This window comes from Bos indicus x Bos taurus, chromosome 12, assembly GCF_003369695.1.
Source record: "Bos indicus x Bos taurus breed Angus x Brahman F1 hybrid chromosome 12, Bos_hybrid_MaternalHap_v2.0, whole genome shotgun sequence".
NCBI classification, from domain to species: Eukaryota; Metazoa; Chordata; class Mammalia; order Artiodactyla; family Bovidae; genus Bos; species Bos indicus x Bos taurus.
In genome coordinates this window covers 76,588,809-76,608,390 of record NC_040087.1, presented here as the reverse complement: position 1 = coordinate 76,608,390, position 19,582 = coordinate 76,588,809, and the positions used below count along the sequence as shown (strand labels likewise).

Genomic DNA, 19,582 nt, shown 5'->3' with positions numbered 1-19,582 from the left:
GCCTTCCTCAGCAATCAATGCAAAGAAATGGAGGAAAACAACAGAATGGGAAAGACTAGGGATCTCTTCAAGAAAATCAGAGATACCAAGGGAACATTTCATGCAAAGATGGGCTCCATAAAGGACAGAATTGGTATGGACCTAACAGAAGCAGAAGATATTAAGAAGAGGTGGCAAGAATACACAGAAGAACTGTACAAAAAAGATCTTCATGACCAAGATAATCACAATGGTGTGATCATTCACCTAGAGCCAGACATCCTGGAATGTGAAGTCAAGTGGGCCTTAGAAAGCATCACTACGAACAAAGCTAGTGGAGGTGATGGAATTCCAGTTGAGCTATTTCAAATCCTGAAAGATGATGCTGTGAAAGTGCTGCACTCAATATGCCAGCAAATTTGGAAAACTCAGCAGTGGCCACGGGACTGGAAAAGGTCAGTTTTCATTCCAATCCCAAAGAAAGGCAATGCCAAAGAATGCTCAAACTACCGCACAATTGCACTCATCTGTCACACACTAGTAAAGTAATGCTCAAAATTCTCCAAGCCAGGCTCCAGCAATACATGAACCGTGAACTTCCAGATGTTCAAATTCGTTTTAGAAAAGGCAGAGGAACCAGAGATCAAATTGCCAACATCTGCTGAATCATCAAAAAAGCAAGAGAGTTCCAGAAAAACATCTACTTATGCTTTACTGACTATGCCAAAGCCTTTGACCTTGTGGATCACAATAAACTGTGGAAAATTCTGAAAGAGATGGGAATACCAGAACACCTGACTTGCCTCTTGAGAAACCTGTATGCAGGTCAGGAAGCAACAATTAGGACTGGTTCCAAATAGGAAAAGCAGTACGTCAAGGCTGTATATTGTCACCCTGCTTATTTAACTTCTATGCAGAGTACATCATGAGAAACGCTGGACTGGAAGAAGCACAAGCTAGAACTAAGATTGCAGGGAGAAAAATCAATAACTTCAGATATGCAGATGATACCACCCTTATGGCAGAAAGTGAAGAGGAACTAAAAAACCTCTTGCTGAAAGTGAAAGAGGAGAGTGAAAAAGTTGACTTAAAGCTCAACATTCAGAAAACAAAGATCATGGCATCTGGTCCCATCACTTCATGGGAAATAGATGGGGAAACAGTGGAAACAGTATCAGACTTTATTTTTTGGGGCTCCAAAATCACTGCAGATAGTGACTGAAATTAAAAGATGCTTACTTTTTGGAAGAAAAGTTATGACCAACCTAGATAGCATATTCAAAAGCAGAGACATTACTTTGCCAACAAAGGTCTGTCTAGTCAAGGCTGTGGTTTTTCCAGTAGTCATGTATGGATGTGACAGTTGGCCTGTAAAGAAAGCTGAGCCCTTAAGAATTGATCCTTTTGAACTGTGGTGTTGGAGAAGACTCTTGAGAGTCCCTTGGACTGCAAGGAGATCCAACCAATCCATTCTAAAGGAGATCAGTCCTGGGATTTCTTTGGAAGGAATGATGCTAAAGCTGAAACTCCAGTACTTTGGCCACCTCATGTGAAGGGTTGACTCACTGGAAAAGACCCTGATGCTGGGAAGGATTGGGAGCAGGAGGAGAAGGGGATGACAGAGGATGAGATGGCTGGCTGGCATCACCAACTCTATGGACGTGAGTCTGAGTGAACCTCAGGAGTTGGTGATGGACAGGGAGGCCTGGTGTGCTGCGATTCATGGGGTCGCAAAGAGTCCAACAGGACTGAGCGACTCAACTGAACTGAACTGAATGCATATCAAATAAAATTTTAAATACAGAAGTATCTTGTGACAGACTGCAGGGTTCCCGTAAATTTTACATTTTATCTTTCCACAGTAGAATGCTAACTAAACAAAAGACCACCTACACAGACTCCATTTTCTCATCTACGTTACAGCTAGACGGACTAATTCCAAGGAAAAAAAAGAGTCTAAGGTAAAGAAATGTATCCAACTGCAGTCTCACTTACATGAAAAAAAGAACTGCTTGATCTTCCTTTCCTTCCTTTTCCCATGAGCTCCCTGATACTGCAGGAACTTCGCTTTGGCAATGTGGATGAAAGGGAGAATCAAGGCAGGTGTAGGGGGTGGGTGGGGGTGGAAAGAGACAGGTCTGTGTATCTCCTGGAATAATGGCCACAGGATATTAACTTGCCCCATCAGTGCAGAGCAGCCAGACCATTAAACAAGAAGTAGATGAATTTCTATCTTATTTACACCACTGGATTTAAGACACTTTGTTCCAGCAGGTTACCCTATACCCTAATGGGTACATATGGGGGAGAAAAAGTCATTTTTTCAATATGACTTGCTATCTCTGAGCCAACAAACATGAACAATTTAATACATCTTTCCAGGCATTCTTCTATCCATCTCTTTATATTAGACTAGCAACCATATGAAAAATTCTGAGCATCTCTCTCCCTGAGTCAGAAGATATCATGTCTATAATTTTATAAAATACAATTTTCAACCTATTCAAACTATTTCAAAACGTTTAGAGAAAGTTCCAAAATTCAAATTTTAATGCTACTCCTTTATTTATTCCACGGGAGAAGTTTTCACATATAGACAGTAATCTAATAAATATCTTTCACAGTACATGCCCAGGAGAAATGCATAGTTATCTCAACCTTGCTTTGAGGATAATGACTTCGTCCATACTGAATAACTAATGTTTTGAAGGGCTTTTGTAATTATGTATATCTCTACAAGGAATTATAAAAAAGTATAACAACTTCTGATTACACCAATACAGCTAACAAATCATTGCAAAAGTTGACATTTGCCTATCTTATAGATGATTTTTTTTTTTAACTTCCATGGGGGTCTTAGTTCCCCGACCAGGGATCAAACCCATGCCCCCTGCAATGGAAGCGCAGAGTCTTAATCAGTGGACCACCATCGAAGTCCCTAAGTGATGGTTTGCTACACAAAAACAAAGACCAACTGATTAAAAAGCAAAGCGTTAGGATGCTTAGAAAGACAAACTAGGTAGGCAAGGATTTAAAACAGAAGACACCATGGAAGAGTTCAGGCTCCACAGAGGAAAGGAATCCCTTTGTCTTATGTTTTACAAACAGACCAGACTAAATCACTTTGGAAGAAGAAGAGAGTTACAACTTGCCAGCGAGATTTATACGTACAGGAAATGACAGATGCAGTGTCCTAGGAAGAGTAAAGAGACCTGGCTGGGAAAGAAAACAGAAGAAGACGCAGAAGGACACAAAAATGGGTAATATTAGAGAGGAACTTAAGAGCATTTAAGAGTTTTCATTTTGGTAGAAAGTGAATACCACCAGGCATTTCTACGAAGAGCACTAAAAGAAGGACGACTCTGTGCGACCCCATGGCCTGTAGCCCACCAGGCTCCTCTGTCCATGGGATTCTCCAGGCAAGAATACTAGAGTGGGTTGCCATGCCCTCCTCCAGGGGATCTTCCTGACTCAGGGATAGAACCCACGTCTTTCACATCTCCTGCACTGGCAGGTTGGTTCTTTACCACTAGCGCCATCTGGGAAACCTAAAAGAAGGACACCAAGGCCAAAGGGTATGAGCAAAGAGGACTGGAGCATCAGAAGTCAAACAGGAACATTCAGGGTCTCACAGCCTAGCAAAGACTTCACTTTACCTTGAGAGCAACCAGAATGGCTGAAACAGGCAGACATAAGTAGATCTGTGCATTCCAGGAATCACTCTGGTGCTGCTACAAAAGGGATTGGGAAGGTTCAAGAGTGAAGTTGGGAAAAAGCAAGCTGACAACTGCAGGAGATGTGCTGGAAAATTGTAAGGCCTCAGCCCACAGTTAGGGAGCAGATGAGACAAGAGACAGGAGAAAGAAATCTCTCAGCCCCACTTAAGAGATGTCTGGGAGGCAGATGGGGCTTGGTGGTTTAGGGGATGGAAGGATGGGGAAGGTGAATCAAGCACCAACACCCGAACTTCTGAGTCTGCAACATCACAGATAATAACATTTACAGGAAAGGAATAGGTTGAAAGGAAAAAACTAGATGCATATTTTGCAAGTTAAATGAGAGACGCCTGTGAGACGGATAGATAATGTCTAAATCATTAGAATTCAGACTGGCAGACAGATTAAACGCACACACATCAGAATACAGAGATCGTGCAGGTGGACATTCACATGAAGGAATCCAGAAGAGAAACTGAAGCACAGACAGGCAAGACCAATCCAGCAAGCTTTGGAAAAAAACAAGATCTTAAAGGAGGGACTGGAAAGGATGAATGTGAGAAGATCAAGGTGTAGTCGTAACTTCATTCCTAAAATATAGTGTTCTTATATATACAGTGGGCTTCCCAGATGGCGCTAGTGGTAAAGAAGCCATCTGCCAGTGCAGGAGATGAAAGGGACAGGGGATGGATCCCTGGAAAGATCCCCTGAAGAAGGAAATGGCAACCCACTCCAGTATTCTTGCCTGGACACGAATCTCATGGACAGAGGAGCCTGGAGAGCTACCGTCCTTGGGGTCACAAAGGGTCCAACATGACTGAAGCGACTTAGCACAGGCACATAAATACTTTAACAATTCAGAATGTTTTGATTTATAAGTTATTTTATGTAAATAGCAAATAACTTAGAAAGGCAGTCTCTCAGCAATTTTGTCCTTTCTTCCTCCAGTTAAATAAAAATAATACTGTCCACTTTATATGCACAATATTCTGTATTTAAGCTTTACTGGCTTTTCTGTGATAGTCTCATGCTAGTATAAATTTTCTTGCCCTCTGTGAGGCCAATGCCAGAATCGTTGGCACTGGGCTCTGTCTTCAGTAAAATACAACTTTCAGAAACAGTTAATGATAATCTGAACAAAAATAAGATGATTTACTGATGCCAGTGATCAATTCAAGATCATGACACCTCCAAATTTAAAATGCATGCAGTTTTGCAGGATAAATGATGTTGTACTTCAATCCCATATTCAAAGTTGAAAAAGAGGTGATTTTTTAAAATGTAACTCAATGGAAACATCAGCAAATATTAATTTATGTTTTGGACATCAAAGAACAGAGCCACTCAACCACACAAATGAAGCATGGACTTTCAAAAATTTTTCTACTTGATTAGTAAATAGAGCATGAAAACATAGACTTTTACCCTGCTAATAGTGTTTTAGGGATAAAATTAATATACAAGAGCACTTTCCCTTTAATGTTCTCTGAATAAAATATCATACATTACTATGTAATACTACATATTACTAGTAATTATCTATTATCTTTTCCTAAGGACCAAGGCAAGACAAGGGTTAATGGCAGACAACCAAAATCCAGATCCCACAACTGATTGCTCCAAAAACTACTCTGTATTAATTAATTCTAAAGTCAATTAAGGGACTAATAAGCTATTAAATCTAAAAGCTCAAAAGACCAGATAAAGGATAAAAAGCACTCAACCGCTAAAGGATACCCTACATATTTGAAAGTTAGCATTTTGTTCTTAGTTTACTTTGCATGTTCCAGTTACGACAATGCCGTTATATAAGCTGGTCCTGTTCAAACAATAAGCGGATAGCTGAGGTGCCCTCAGGCTTAGTTTTATAACTTTAACGATATTATTAATCACATACTCATAAAAATTATGACTGTGAGATGTGGACTGGGAATTGAGGATGACCTCTGCCAAAGTTCACGGGGTCCCATCTGTATGGGAAATCATGACCAGGCCACAGAAGAGAGGACCCCCAGGAGCAGCCTTCTCCTGACTACCTGCTGCTTCCAAAACACGGGCCAGACATGAGCTACACACACTGTCAGGATCAAACAGAGGCCAAAAGCCATCGCTTATTTCATGGGGGCTCAGAAATTAACTTTAACCAAATTACATCTTTTTCTAAAGAAGCTTTATCGTAACAAAAGCTCACAATCGGCTCCAGGAAAAAAAAAAAATTATCTGAACAACTAAATAGTTATCAAACTAAACAGCAAACTACCTACTGCTCTTTATAAAACAATTTTCTAAGCCTGCAATCCTTTAGAATTAGTCAGATGAATGAGATATAGTACGTATCGCAAATGCGTCTCCATTTTCATCCCTTAAAGGTAAGCTTTGGGAGAAGGGCAGCATATGCTCCCCTTTACTTATTTTTTTTTAATCTTTCATTTTGGAATATTTTCAGAATTACAGAAAATTCACAAAAATAGTACAAAGAGCATATACATCCTTTACCCAGATTCCCCAATGTTAACATCTGACCACCTTTATTTACTCTGTCATTCATTGTTTCTCTCTTTATGTATACATACACAATTTCTTTTTTCTTAAACATTCGAGGCTAAGCTGCAGGTAAATACCTCTAAGTATCTCAGGGCACATCTCCTAAAACCAAGCCGAGTCTCTCCCGTAATCATAGTACAATGATCAAATCTAAAAATTAACACTGACAATGTATTATCATTTCATCTACAGACTTGATTCAAATTCCACCAGTTGTCCTATTTATGACCTTTTCTACAAAAGGAAAACATTTTTTTCCTGGTTCAGGAACTAATCCAGGATCACATGCTGCATTTAATTGTCATGTGTCCTTAGTTTGCTTTGATGTAGATAAGTTGATCCGTTTTTGTGTTTCTTGACCTTGACACTCTGGAAGAGTACAAGCCACTTATACTGTACACTTTCTTTCAGTTTGGTTTGCCTGATGTTTCCTCATGATTATATTCATGTTACACATTTTTGGCCAGAATAGCACAGAAAGAATGTGGACTTTTCAGTGCATCAAACCAAGAGGCACAGGCTCCTGATTTGTTCCATTACCAGTGATATTAATTTTAACCATTTGGGCAAGCTTCAAGGTTTAACCATTTTAAAGGTACTATTTTCCCCGTTTTGATTCATTAGTTATCATCTGAAGAGATATTATAAATTAAGCAAATACCTGCCTCTCATCGTATTTTCATCCACTAATTTTAACATCAATCACTGGTGATTCATCCAAACAATCTGGTGTTTGCCGAGTACTGATTTTTCTACACTTATTAGTTAAAAATCTACCGGAAGGAAGAGCTGTGAGCCCCACCCTCATTCACTTTTCTATTTGTATCACATAAACTCATGGACTCTTCATTTCATGGATTTTAATCTATTCCTAGCATTATTCATTTTCTTGCTGAGGTTTTCCCAGAATTGCCAACAGAAGCCCCTGAAAGCTGGTTCCTGGGTCTTTTTTTTTTTTTTGGCATATCCTCATTTCTTGAGCCACTTGATTACATTCTTATATAAGATCTCTCAGGCTCGTCTTCTACTCTTTCTGAAAGCAGCCATTTTTGAAGGAGTGCAGGTTCCACTTATGGGAGGATGGTCTTCACAGAACAAGCTCTGGGTGCCTGGTGTGCTCCTTGCTATGGGTGTCAGTGCTTCCATGACCTCTCAGCGGAACAGTAGTTCTCAGTCACTGGGCAAGACTTTCCCCTCGGGGACACATGGCAATGTCTGGAAGTCCATGACTGTCGCAACCGAGGAGATGGTACTGAAATTTAGTGGGGAGAGGCCAAGGACGTTGATAAACACCCTACAGTGCACAGACAGGACGGCCCCGCTCTACAACAAATACGTGTCTCCCCCAGACATCAGTGATGCTAAGGTTGAGAAATCCGGAGCTAGAAAGTGTGTGTGTGTGTGTGTGTGTGTGTGTGTGTGTGTGTGTGTGTGTGTGTATGTATGTATGTACACACACACACACACAATTACAAATGTAGTAACATGTATTTATTTATTTTTCAATCTATGTTAAAAACTATGAAGTCACCCTGAACTTACAACTCAGCACTGCAGGGTTCATTCCATGCTTTTCCATTCCCACATCTGTAACTCCTTTCTCTGACAATGAGAAACTTGGCTCCTCTTATCCACAATACATATATTTATTTCCTCAATCCCAGAATATACATCAACTGGTTTCAGAGCTGCTAAACCACGAACTAAGAAAAATAAACCTACTAACTAGAGCTTAGTGTTTGTTTAGACGTATTTTATCTCTACCTTGAGGGTATCCAGTAAAAATACTATTAAAAGTTATTTAGATTCACTTTCCCTCCCCACCTCCTTCAGCATGATTGTATTATTCATACCATCCTGTCCATCTGTTTGTTTGGATTTCTCTTTGAGTTTTTCCCCCAGAACATTAATGATTTTATGTATTCATTTTTAAATATTAAGATGGATCTACAGGTCAGAATTATACAAAAATGTATAATCTAAGAAGTCTTTCCCTTTCATCCCATGTACTATTTCCCGTCCCCTAATCATTTCCACCAGACCGTCCCACCACCTCCTACAAAAATGTCATCTTACTAGTCCTGGCCTTGCGTGTGTGTGTGTGTTTTCAAAACAGAGCAGATACATTTATATATTCTTATTTCTTCTAGCTGTCTGCCAATATCTGTTTTCCCTTCCTTCCTTTAATAAGAGAAGTGTTATGCTTCAGCTGAGGATATGGCCACCTTGCTATCCACTACATCTCCCATCTTTCTAGCACCTAGGTATGACCACCTAGACTCACCCCCAATAGGAGAGGAGCAGAAATAGAGGGTACTCTCTGGGTTAGGCCCTGAAAATCAGTGAGCATGAACTCCCCTGCTCCTGCTATCTTCCTGCTGAGCCTGGATGAGAGGCATGAAAAGCAGCTGCTCTGGGCCCTAAAATGAGAACCATCTGCTGTGATCCTGGAGTCACCCTACTGACCCTTGACACCTCCCTTCTCAACTGTTACCTGGGAGAGAAATTGAACTGTATCTCTCTCTCTATTTTCGATTCTGTTACAACTGCTTAGACTGGCTTAACTATGAAAAGCCATCAAGTGGGGAGAAGATGGTGCAAACCAGGAAACGGAGACAAGAGTGAAGCATGAGAAAAGGAGGCCTGAGAGACAGTGGCGCAAACGAGGCGGCGGAGTCCACGAAGAGGCAACGGGAAGACATAAAGCAGGGGAGTGCTCTCTGGGTTTGTACTTTGTACACCAACCCACTAAAGAGTCGACTGGTGCGGTAAGGAGGAGGTATGGAAAACCCACTCAGGAAGCAAGAGCTCTCATCTGGGACATCAAGTGTTGGCTTGGGGGTCCAGGGCCAGGGGACAGAAAGTGGAATCAAAACGTAATCAGACGAAGTGTACAGACCCTCAGAATGCATTTGAGACCACTTTTCTGAGCCCAAGTGCTCACCGCCGTTACTCTCAGAACTCTGCATCCACCACCCAGAGGGCAAACTTCTCTGCACATCCCTCATCCTTGGAACCTCAGAGGACTCAACCCCACCCTCCCTAGACACCCACTCCCTCTTTTCCAGGCTGGCCCACACTCGGTGAGACCACTGACTGGTTCGTCTACCACGGATCCAGCATCTTCACGGGACGTTCCACTCACCTCCTTAGTGGCCAGTTGCTTAGTTGTGCCCAACTCTGCGACCCCAAGGACTGTAGCCTGCCAGGCTCTTCTGTCCGTAGAATTTTCCAGGCAAGAATACTGGAGTGGATTGCCATTTCCTTCTCCAACCCACTTCCTTGCATTACCTGAAATCCTCAATGCCCTCAGGGACCTCACTTCTCCAGGGACCTCACTTCTCCAGCGACCCTCACTGCCGCTTCCAAAACATCACCTCTTCTAATCCTTGGAGAAACTTCCATTTCCTTGAGGTTCATTTTATTTGGTCAGTGAAGCTTCTCAATTATCTATCATCTCTCAGCATCCCTGGCACAATGCAATATTCACTAAAGAATTTACATTACCCAACTCTTGACCTTTCCTCTGATCCTAAGTCGTACCGCCCATGCAGGTGATCCATTCAATATTAGCTCAGTTCTTAGGATCACCTCTCAAATAATCTGTTCTCCCACTTTAGCCACCTAGTTCCATAATCACACTCTGAAATCACCTAATGTTTAGTAACTGAGCCACTTTCAAAGTCATCAATTCAAAACACGTAGACATCACTGGCCAACCATAACCCCCAACTTTCCAGCTTATTTCCCAAGTACGTTCCCTGGGCCAGTACTGAAACCTCCAATCTAGAATGTGAGATGTTCTATGCCAATTGCCCCTGGCTCTTCTGAGGAGTTAATGTTATGACATAGAAAGAGGCAAGAAAATAGAGATATAACAATAAAAACTTTGAATGGACCGTATTAGGGCTAAAAAAAAAAAAAACACAGGTAAAAAACACAATGCGGGGAACAACTGGGGAAATTCCCATATGGACAGTACATTAGATGATATTATGAACCGATGCCAGTTTTCTTTGATGAGGTAATGGTATTCTGTGGTTTTGCAGAAATATAATCTTACCCTTAAGGTGCCTTCTGAAGTATTTAGGAGTGATGTGTCAGGATGCCTGCAACTTTCTGTCAAATAGTTCAGGAAACAAACAGGAGGGGCGGGGGGAAGGGAGAAGATGAACAAAGGGAGAGATGAAGAAAAAAGCAAACACAGAAAGGCTTAACCATTGATCTAGATGAAGAGCGGACCAATGTGCAAAGTACTATCCATTCACCTTTCCTCTGGGTTTGAAAAATACCTAGAATTAAAACATCTGGGGCAATACCTAAAATTAAAAGAAAACCCCTCTTTTGAGCTAAAATAAGTTTTTTATATATATACATATAAAATATATATATGTATGTATTTCAATATGATGTAAAATTATTCTCTATGCTCGTTCAAACATAACTGAAGGGCAGGAAGATTTTAACTAAATGTTTGCACTATGCATTACTCTCCAAACTGCTTGTCTATTTTAGTAATATATACAGCTATCACAATTGCCCAGTATTTTATTGTGAAGATTTGTCCACTGAGTAGACACTGAGGCTCGTCAAAATTCTGGCTACTACAAACAAGACTGCTGTAAGTGTCTTTGTAAACAGCATCTCACAATTCAGTCTTTTCACACTGCAGGGCAGATTCCCCAAAATGGAAGAGTGAGATGAAAGGGCACCTACTTTTAACTTCTAGCGCTAGATTATTTTCCCAAAAGACAAGAGCAAGTTACACACTTCAGGGATGCATGCCTGAGTGTGCCCAGAGCCTTTACTTCTCCAGCATGGTGAGTTCCCGGCCTTTTTTAAAATGTTGCTATTCTGAGGAGTCATTTTAAGGAAGCACAAGTAAAATATTCTCAAGAGAGGCCCCTAGGAGTCCTAAAGTACTCACATTACTTTCAAAGGACAAAAAGGGAGAGGTGTGAAAAGACAGATACCCTCTTCTCCTCTAATTTCCCACTGTTTTGGCACCTACGAATTTACATTTCACTTATGTATTTTCCATCAAAGTATACTAGAAACTCGTTGAAATACAGACAGTATCTCTCTCTTATTCCTTCACTCAGTGAACAAATATTTACTATTCACCTACCATGTGTCAGGAACTGCTTAGCACTAGTAATACACAAGTAAACAAGATAAAAACACCACCAGTGCCCTCATGTACCTAATACTCTTGGGAAAATACAACAGCAATTAACTGCAGAACCAGTACTTTAATTACAGTTACGGTAAATGCTTTGAAAAAGAAGAACACGGTGCAATGAAAGCATGTGACTCAGCACACAGTACCAGGAATGGCCTAACTAGGCTTTCAATATGCCTTACTAATGGTTTAATACAGTTCACACAACACCAACGGACTGATAATGATTGATGGCATACAGTTTCTAAACTTGTGGTTTTACAATTGTAATGAGAAGAGGAAGAAAAGAAGATGGGAACTAAAGTTCCTGAACTCCGCAAGCCAGCACCGTGCCAATACCGTCCACGTACCTAACCCACTGAGTCCTCCTCACCAGTTCATAAGGCAGAGACTCACACCCCATTCCTTAAATGTAGACTGTGAGATTCAGAGACACAAAACTTCATGGTTATCAGTATTGAGGACACAGTAGGAATCCAAGCCGGTCTGATTTCTTTCTATTCTATCGCAGTGAATCAAAGGTAGAAATTTCAGACGAAGCCTGGAAAAATGTATCTGCATAATAAAATATATTTTGCTTTACACGTGGTACATTTATAAACTTCCAAGAATAGCAGTAGGCCTACTTTGTATTTAAGTCACTTAGTTTAAAAATATAGTAACTTGCATGCCTGCATATAGAGTACAGGAAGCAAATTAGTGGAAAACATGTTCATTTAAAAATAAAACATGAAGGACTTCCCTGGTGGTTCAGTGGCCAAGAATCCGCCTGCCAATGCAGTGGACAGGGGTTCAATCTCTGGTCTGGAAAGATTCCACATGCCATGGGGCACCTAAGCCTGTTCACCACAACTACGGAAGCCCACATGGTCTAGAGCATGTGCTCTGAAACAAGGAAGAACCACCAGAATGAGAAGCCCCTGTGCCACAACTAGAGTAGGCCCTGCTCACTGGCAACTAGAAACAGCCCATGCACAGCAATTAAAACTCAGCTCAGTCAGAAAATAAATTAACTGAACAATTAAACATGAAAATGTATTCTGTAAATATAAAAGAATATTCCTTTCAGAAGACAGCCGTAATGGAAAAAAAACTTACGTGCGACCAATACTAATTTAATATTTTGACAAACTGCCCATGTGCCATGCCACTGTTTTACAGTATCAAAGTTCAATAGAGATGTGATATGACAAAATATTCTTACTCAGACTATTTTGACTTCATGAATTTACCATTCAAGCTCATTATAATGAAACCTAAATTACTTTGCCAAAAAAGGTCCGTCTAGTCAAGGCCATGGTTTTTCCAGTAGTCATGAATGGATGTGAGAGTTAGCTGAGCACCGAAGAATGGATGCTTTTGAACTGTGGTGTTGGAGAAGACTCTTTTTTTTTTTTATTTAATTTTATTTTTAAACCTTACATAATTGTATTAGTTTTGCCAAATATCAAAATGAATCCACCACAGGTATACATGTGTTCCCCATCCTGAACCCTCCTCCCTCCTCCCTCCCCATACCATCCCTCTGGGTCGTCCCAGTGCACCAGCCCCAAGCATCCAGCATCATGCATTGAACCTGGACTGGCATCTCGTTTCATACATGACATTTCACATGTGAAATGGAGAAGACTCTTGAGAGTCCCTTGGACTGCAAGGAGATCCAACCAGTCCATTCTGAAGGAGATCAGTCCTGGGTGCACATTGGAAGGACTGATGTTGAAGCTGAAACTCCAGTACTCTGGCCACCTGATGCAAAGAGCTGACTCACTGGAAAAGACCCTGATGCTGGCAGGGATTGAGGGCAGGAGGAGAAGGGGATGACAGAGGATGAGATGGTTGGATGGCATCACCGACTCAATGGACATGAGTTTGGGTAAACTCCAGGAATTGTTGATGGACAGGGAGGCCTGGCATGCTGCAGTCCATGGGGTCGCAAACAGTTAGACATGATGCCATGAGCAACTGAACTGAACTGAAGTGAAATTAACCACTATCTTAAAGAATCCGCCAGCCAATGCAGGAGATACAGGTTCAATCCCTGGGTCAGGAAGATCCCTTGGAGAAGGAAATGGCAACCCATTCCAGTATTCTTGCTTGGGAAATTCTGTGGACAGAGGAGCCTGGCAGGCAATAGTCCATGGGGTTGCAAAGTCCCCATGGGGTCTCATGACTTAGCACCTAAAACAACAACAATAATTTAACAACCACAATAAAAATGCAATGATGGAGCAGGAATGTGGGTGTCGGGGGGAATATTTAGAAAGTGAAAGTGAAGTTGCTCAGTCGTGTCCGACTCTTTGTGACCCCATGGACTGTAGCCTACCAGGCTCCTCTGTCCATGAGATTCAACTTTAAAGTCCTCTGGGAATAATCTTGCCAAGTACCTTAATTATGTCTATGTATCACTTCCCTTGTGGCTCAGCTGGTAAAGAATCCACCTGCAATGTGGGAGACCTGGGCTCAATCCCTGGGTTGGGAAGATCCCCTGGAGAAGGGAATGGTTACCCATTCCAGTATTCTGGCCTGGAAAATTCCATGGACTGTATAGTCCATTGGGTCACAAAGAGTTGGACATGACTGAGGGACTTTCACTTCCTTATATATAGTTAAACACATACAAATACATGCACACACTCAAACTGGATGTGTGTCTCAAATATGCACTAGAATAATTTTGCAGCAATATTACTTCTGTAGCACAACAGACCTCTCAAGGCTGACTTAACCAATGTACAGAGAAAATATGCATCTGCTGCTTATGGTAGAACACAGCAGAGTTATAAAACCAGCAAACACTACACCATTAGGGCTAAAAAGGAGCTAGGGAAATAGCTAGAAAGAATGTGAAGGGAATTTTTCAAATTCTTAGAAGCTCTGAATATTGATGGCACTGTTAACAATCACATCTAGGTTCACTGTGGAGCTTTCCTTCTACAGATGGAGGTGAATCACCAGTACATGAGATTAGATACAATCACTGTCACTTACTAGCTAACAAATGGGAAGAAAAGAGGGTGACAGTAAAAGGGAAGGGAGGGAAGACAGTCCTCCTGCTATAACAAGAGAAAAACTGGAAGAGAAAACATGAGCATGAGTGATGGCTGCACGACTTATCTGCCAACGGATGAAAATTAGCAGGGCAAAGTAGATGTGTAAAAACAGAGTCACTAAATTGTCCCGGGCTGCTACTGGACAGCTGTCCAGACTGTTCATTGCACAAAGGCACTTGGTCAAGGGGCAAAGTAAGGGTCTGACCTGCTCCACTGCTAAGCTGGGCTCCGTGTCTCAGGGCTGGAGACACCCAGAGAATGGAGTACTTTCTCTAATTCATAAGAAGTTGCAGTCACTTGTCAAGACTTATGACCAACAGGCTGTGTCCACTCTGATGGAGGTTTTATGAAATTGTATGAAAGCTACACATGGGCTTGAGGGAGACTGTCTACTCCCCACTGTCATACTCCATCACCATCCCACCACCTCCAAAATTCAGCCTCCCAGCCTCACTGCTATATATAGTGATTCACCAGAAAAGAGCCAAACTGTACAGTCAGTCTTTCTCATGGACGTTCTTGTGGCTGTGAAATACACTCAGTTGTGTCCGACTCTTTGTGGCCCCATGGACAGCAGCCCACCAGGCCCCTCTGTCCATGGAATTCTCCAGGTAAGAATACTGGAATGGGTTGCCATTTCCTTCTGCAGGGGATCTTCCCAACCCAGGGATTGAATCTGGGTCGCCCACTTTGTAAACAGACTCTTTACTGACTGAACCACTAGGGAAGACCAGTGTTACTGTAGCAGAATGCTAGATAAGATGAAGCAGAATGCTAGAGAAGATGAAGTATGTTCTTAGATACACACAATTTATTCATAATTCAAAGTGAACTCATATTTCACACTTTAAATTTGATATGAAAGTCCATTACTCTGAAGTCGATGATAATTTATGTTAGGCTAAACTAAAATGATCTTTTCATTACTAATGAAAGTTGCTAATAAAATTTATACTGTAATTTACTCCTTAAGGGGAATAAGTATAACTTTAATTATTTAAATTTAATAGCTGCTCCTAATACCATTATCACCACACACCCTGAAGGCTTGCAGGATCACACTTGGTTATGCATTCTATATGTACATGAGGTAAGAGAATGGCATTTGCTAGAAAATATTTTACAATTTGCTCTAATTCAGAGAAACGAAGAGCTATTCCCTGTACTCTTATAGTAGTCAAATACAGGTCACAATGTTTTAATCTGCATACGTTTTTAAGTTTCATACTTCAAAACACTGCAAACAAATAAACAAAATCAGAAATAGACGAAACTGGCTGTTGAACTGCACTTGACAACAAGCGACTCCAGAATGAAGAGTACTAAACGTTCATCCAGGAGAGGTCATAAATGATAAGTTCAATCAAATAAGTTCATCTCAGATATAGATGTAAAGTATGGGATTGCTACAGAAAATGAAATACCTATTCTCAATTAGTATGTCAGCTTAATCCAAGCTTTTCTTACTTCTACTTAAACACGTAGTAAGCAAACGTTCTGGTGAATTCTCTACTTAATAAAGCTTCGTGCTGTTTCCCAGTACGAGGCTCCAGGTACAATAACATAACCTCAAGTGTTTGTTTTACCTCGAATAACATAACTATCCAGGGCATCTTCCATTCTCTTCAGTGCTTCTGTTCTATCAGAACCATATGTGATGAGCTAAAAGCAAGCAAACAAACGTTTATATAGACAGGTGGAGATCAATCTACCCGTAAGTCAAACATCTCATCCTAGTAAAAGTTAAAAGATTTCATAACACATTTCCAGAATATATTTTGAAATTTCATTCATTCAGTTGTTAGTACAAACTATGTCAATTAAGATTTTTTCAACTAAACAAATATCAGAAACCAGCTATTTCAGACTTTTCTCCTAGATTTCACTATCACAGAAAAGAGTCACTTGAGGTAAACCAAAATGTAACAAAAACAAGCATAAAAAAATCTGAAAGGAAAGCTATCAAAATTGTCAACATTTAGGATGGGATGAATATAAACATCTGGAATAGTGGAGGATTAGCCAAGATTTGTTTTTTCTCTCCCTTCAAGTTTGACACCCTGAATAGCTAATTTAACAAATAATAGAGCACAGAGGCAAAGGGTTCCTGTGTTAGAAAAACAGAAAATCCTACTGTTCTGTATGATTCGGGGCCTGTTTATGTGCTCTAGACCTTATACAAATTGGCAACAGGAACTTAAATATTCATAAAATAATTTTCTGGTTATTATATGAGACAATCTGTAGTTTGCAAGTTTTTGGTACATTTAATTAGCTTCAATATCAAGCCAGGTTGAAATTAATTTTCAGGTCATTTTTCTGAATAGCAATATAATTTATCTAAAAGTGAAACCATGTATCTATAATATTTTATGTATTTTTTATTTTAATTAAAGTGTTTCTCTAACAAAACACCTCAAGTTCATTTTAACAATATCACTGTAAAAACTTAAGTGAAAAAAGAAAAATGAAAAAATGGGTCATTTACTACATGAAAAAGCACACTTGGAAGGAAAAAAAAAACATCTTAAGAAACAAGTTTGGGAATTCCCTCATGGTCCAGTGGTTGGAACTCAGTGCACTCACTGCCAGGTCTTGGGTTCAATCCCTGGTTGGAGAACTAAGATCCCACAAACTGAGCAGCAAGGTCAAAAAAAAAAAAGAAGAAAGAAACAGGGGTTTCAACACAGGTCCATCACTTTAGAAAAAAAAAATATATATATATATATATATTCTAAATAAAATCCAGTTTCAACCACTAGCATCATAATTTTACATTCTGTAAGATTCAAAAACGTTAAAAGATCTAAAATTTTAAGTGGATTGGTTAATTTATTCTGGAAAGTCAAATTTCAAAAAGACATCTCATAGTCTCACATAAGATTTAATTATGCTAAATCTACGTAAGTAATTACTGATTCATAAAAACCGAAGCGACAAGGTGAAAAGTCCTCTTAACAAACACAGCCTATTACCTCAACTCCTTTATATCACCCCGTCATTCATACTTTCATCTCGGCAATGCTCACGACTGGTCAAGAAACAACATAATTCCTTCTCTCTGTACTGAGCTAGCTTGCTGCCACTGGTTAGAGAAGTTTGTTACTGTGGGGCTTGGGGTGACGGTGTGATTAGACTGGGGAGTGGGGAGTGCTGGCAACTAACAAGATGCTGAAATTTCTCTTAAGAGAAAGAAAAGCTGCCCAGCTTTCACTTTTCCATAGTTAGGTGGCCCTAACTATGTGTTTAATTACGGCACACGATTCAGGTAAAAGCCCCATTCCAGACTTTTTAATTATATATGTCCATTGTCATTCAGAAGAAAACTGAAAGGAACCATTAAGAGTCGAACTAACTTTCGAGATCATCGGATCATAATAAATGCTAATATCACTTCCTGGTTGAATGCCGCTGTCAACTCGGACCTGGGAGAAAGAAGAGAAGAGAAAAGACAGTTCATAGTGTGAAGCTATTTTTCTAACAACACATTTAATTTCCATGAGGCAGGTGGATAATTTTAATCTCAAATAATATTTCTGCTTCCAGGAAGTAGAAAAACAATCTAAAAATAAAGAGAGATCAAATTATCTTTATCTGTTATTACACAGTTCAGTGTATATATTTTTGTTAACCCACTAAAGGAAGAAACTAAGGAAGAGCAAAAAAAACAACCTTTCTACAGCACTATAGTGGGATGTGTTTGGAGCAATTTGAGGGTGCCTTCCAGCTGAAACAGAGCATGAGTCTGCCAGGCATTCCAGTGCGGTCCCCAGCCAGGCCACGCATCAGGACTCAGAGCTCTGCTCATCAGCTCCATAGGAACGCTGGTCCTGTGGCTTTCATCTCCGTAACACTTTCCTTTTCTGCCTCACCCTCTCAACTGTAAAACGCTTTTTTTTTTTTTTCTGTTACTGTCAGTCCCCTGAGAATTTAATGTTTACACAGCTTTTCTCACGGCTTTGCTTTGTAAGGACACAGCCCCAATTAGAGTTCTGATTTTGCCATTTTCATGGGAGGGGGGAACAAAGCACAAGTTCAAAATATTCTTTTGAAGAAGCTGATTGCTGTTAACCAGCCAACAAGTTAGTTAGTACATCGCTGAGTCTTGTTTTCATCTCCCTGTTTGATGACAGCAGTAAGGCACAAAGGTTAGCCATGTAAAACTTTCAAATGAGCAGTTGCTGAGGATGAAATATTTATTAAATTATTGTGCTGAAGTTTTGGAATCTGAAGTATTTAAAAGCTAATCAAAACAGTCGAGACAGTCAAACATGTCCTAGGGGTCTTGAGGATAGAAGGATTCAATGGAAGCTGCTAGAACAGCAGGACTTTGATGCCCAACATGGTTAAGGAGTGGGAAGAGAAGAGGCAAATTCACGGAGCTCTTCACCTGTGGGAAGAAGCCTGCCTCATAAACAGCCGCTCATCTGTCTGCAGCAAGGCAGAAAAAGGTCAACACAGCGGCTGTTAGGCCTTTAATATTTTAATTTAGGCAATTATCAAGGGACCACATGTAGACCCTCTTGTCTAGGATATCCACATGAGAGTTCGATGATGGCTTTATTAAACGGTGACATCAAAAGATAAGCCATGGTTTCATTCTCTTAAAAAAAAAAAATCATACTACTGTTATCTTCTTTGTAAGGTTTAGGAAGATAACATTAGCACATACCCAGAGTGCTTTTATGTATATACTTGTAAAAGTGTCATGCAAAAATATAGATATTTATATTTGCATTCACATTCATATAGAAAAACCTTCATTCTAAAGGAAAGTCATTCAGCACACTTAAAACATATATTTGGCTTTCTTATTTTCTGAAAACACACTTCAGGGCATAAGTTGAAGCTCTATGAAATTCACAGTGCTTATAAAAACTAGGAAAGAATTAATAGGGCAGCTGTAAAAGCAATAATATCATAATCTGCCTACTGGCCACATTTAAATGGCTCCAAAGTGACAACTGGTGGATCAAGTTACATAACAGAAAAGACATCTCAGAACTTGCATTTTTTAAATTTTAGTAGCAAAATGTTAAGGAGATGATTTTACCAGTATGCATTATTTAAAATCATAGCATGCTTGCTAAAGCTGTGTTTAAAATTGAGAC

The 19,582-nt window shown here is 40.2% G+C and overlaps 1 protein-coding gene across 6 annotated transcripts in view; it reads right to left on the bottom strand.

Moving 5' to 3' along the window:
• Positions 1-19,582, bottom strand: part of PCCA (propionyl-CoA carboxylase subunit alpha) — a 361,328-nt gene that overhangs the window by 163,308 nt on the left and 178,438 nt on the right. For all 6 annotated transcript variants that reach the window (XM_027557904.1, XM_027557902.1, XM_027557903.1 and 3 more), the window contains exons 15-16: positions 17,828-17,896; positions 16,058-16,133 (exon numbers count right to left, since the gene is read on the bottom strand). In XM_027557904.1, coding sequence (XP_027413705.1) covers positions 16,058-16,133; positions 17,828-17,896 — 145 coding nt within the window. The remainder of the gene's footprint in view (positions 1-16,057; positions 16,134-17,827; positions 17,897-19,582) is intronic.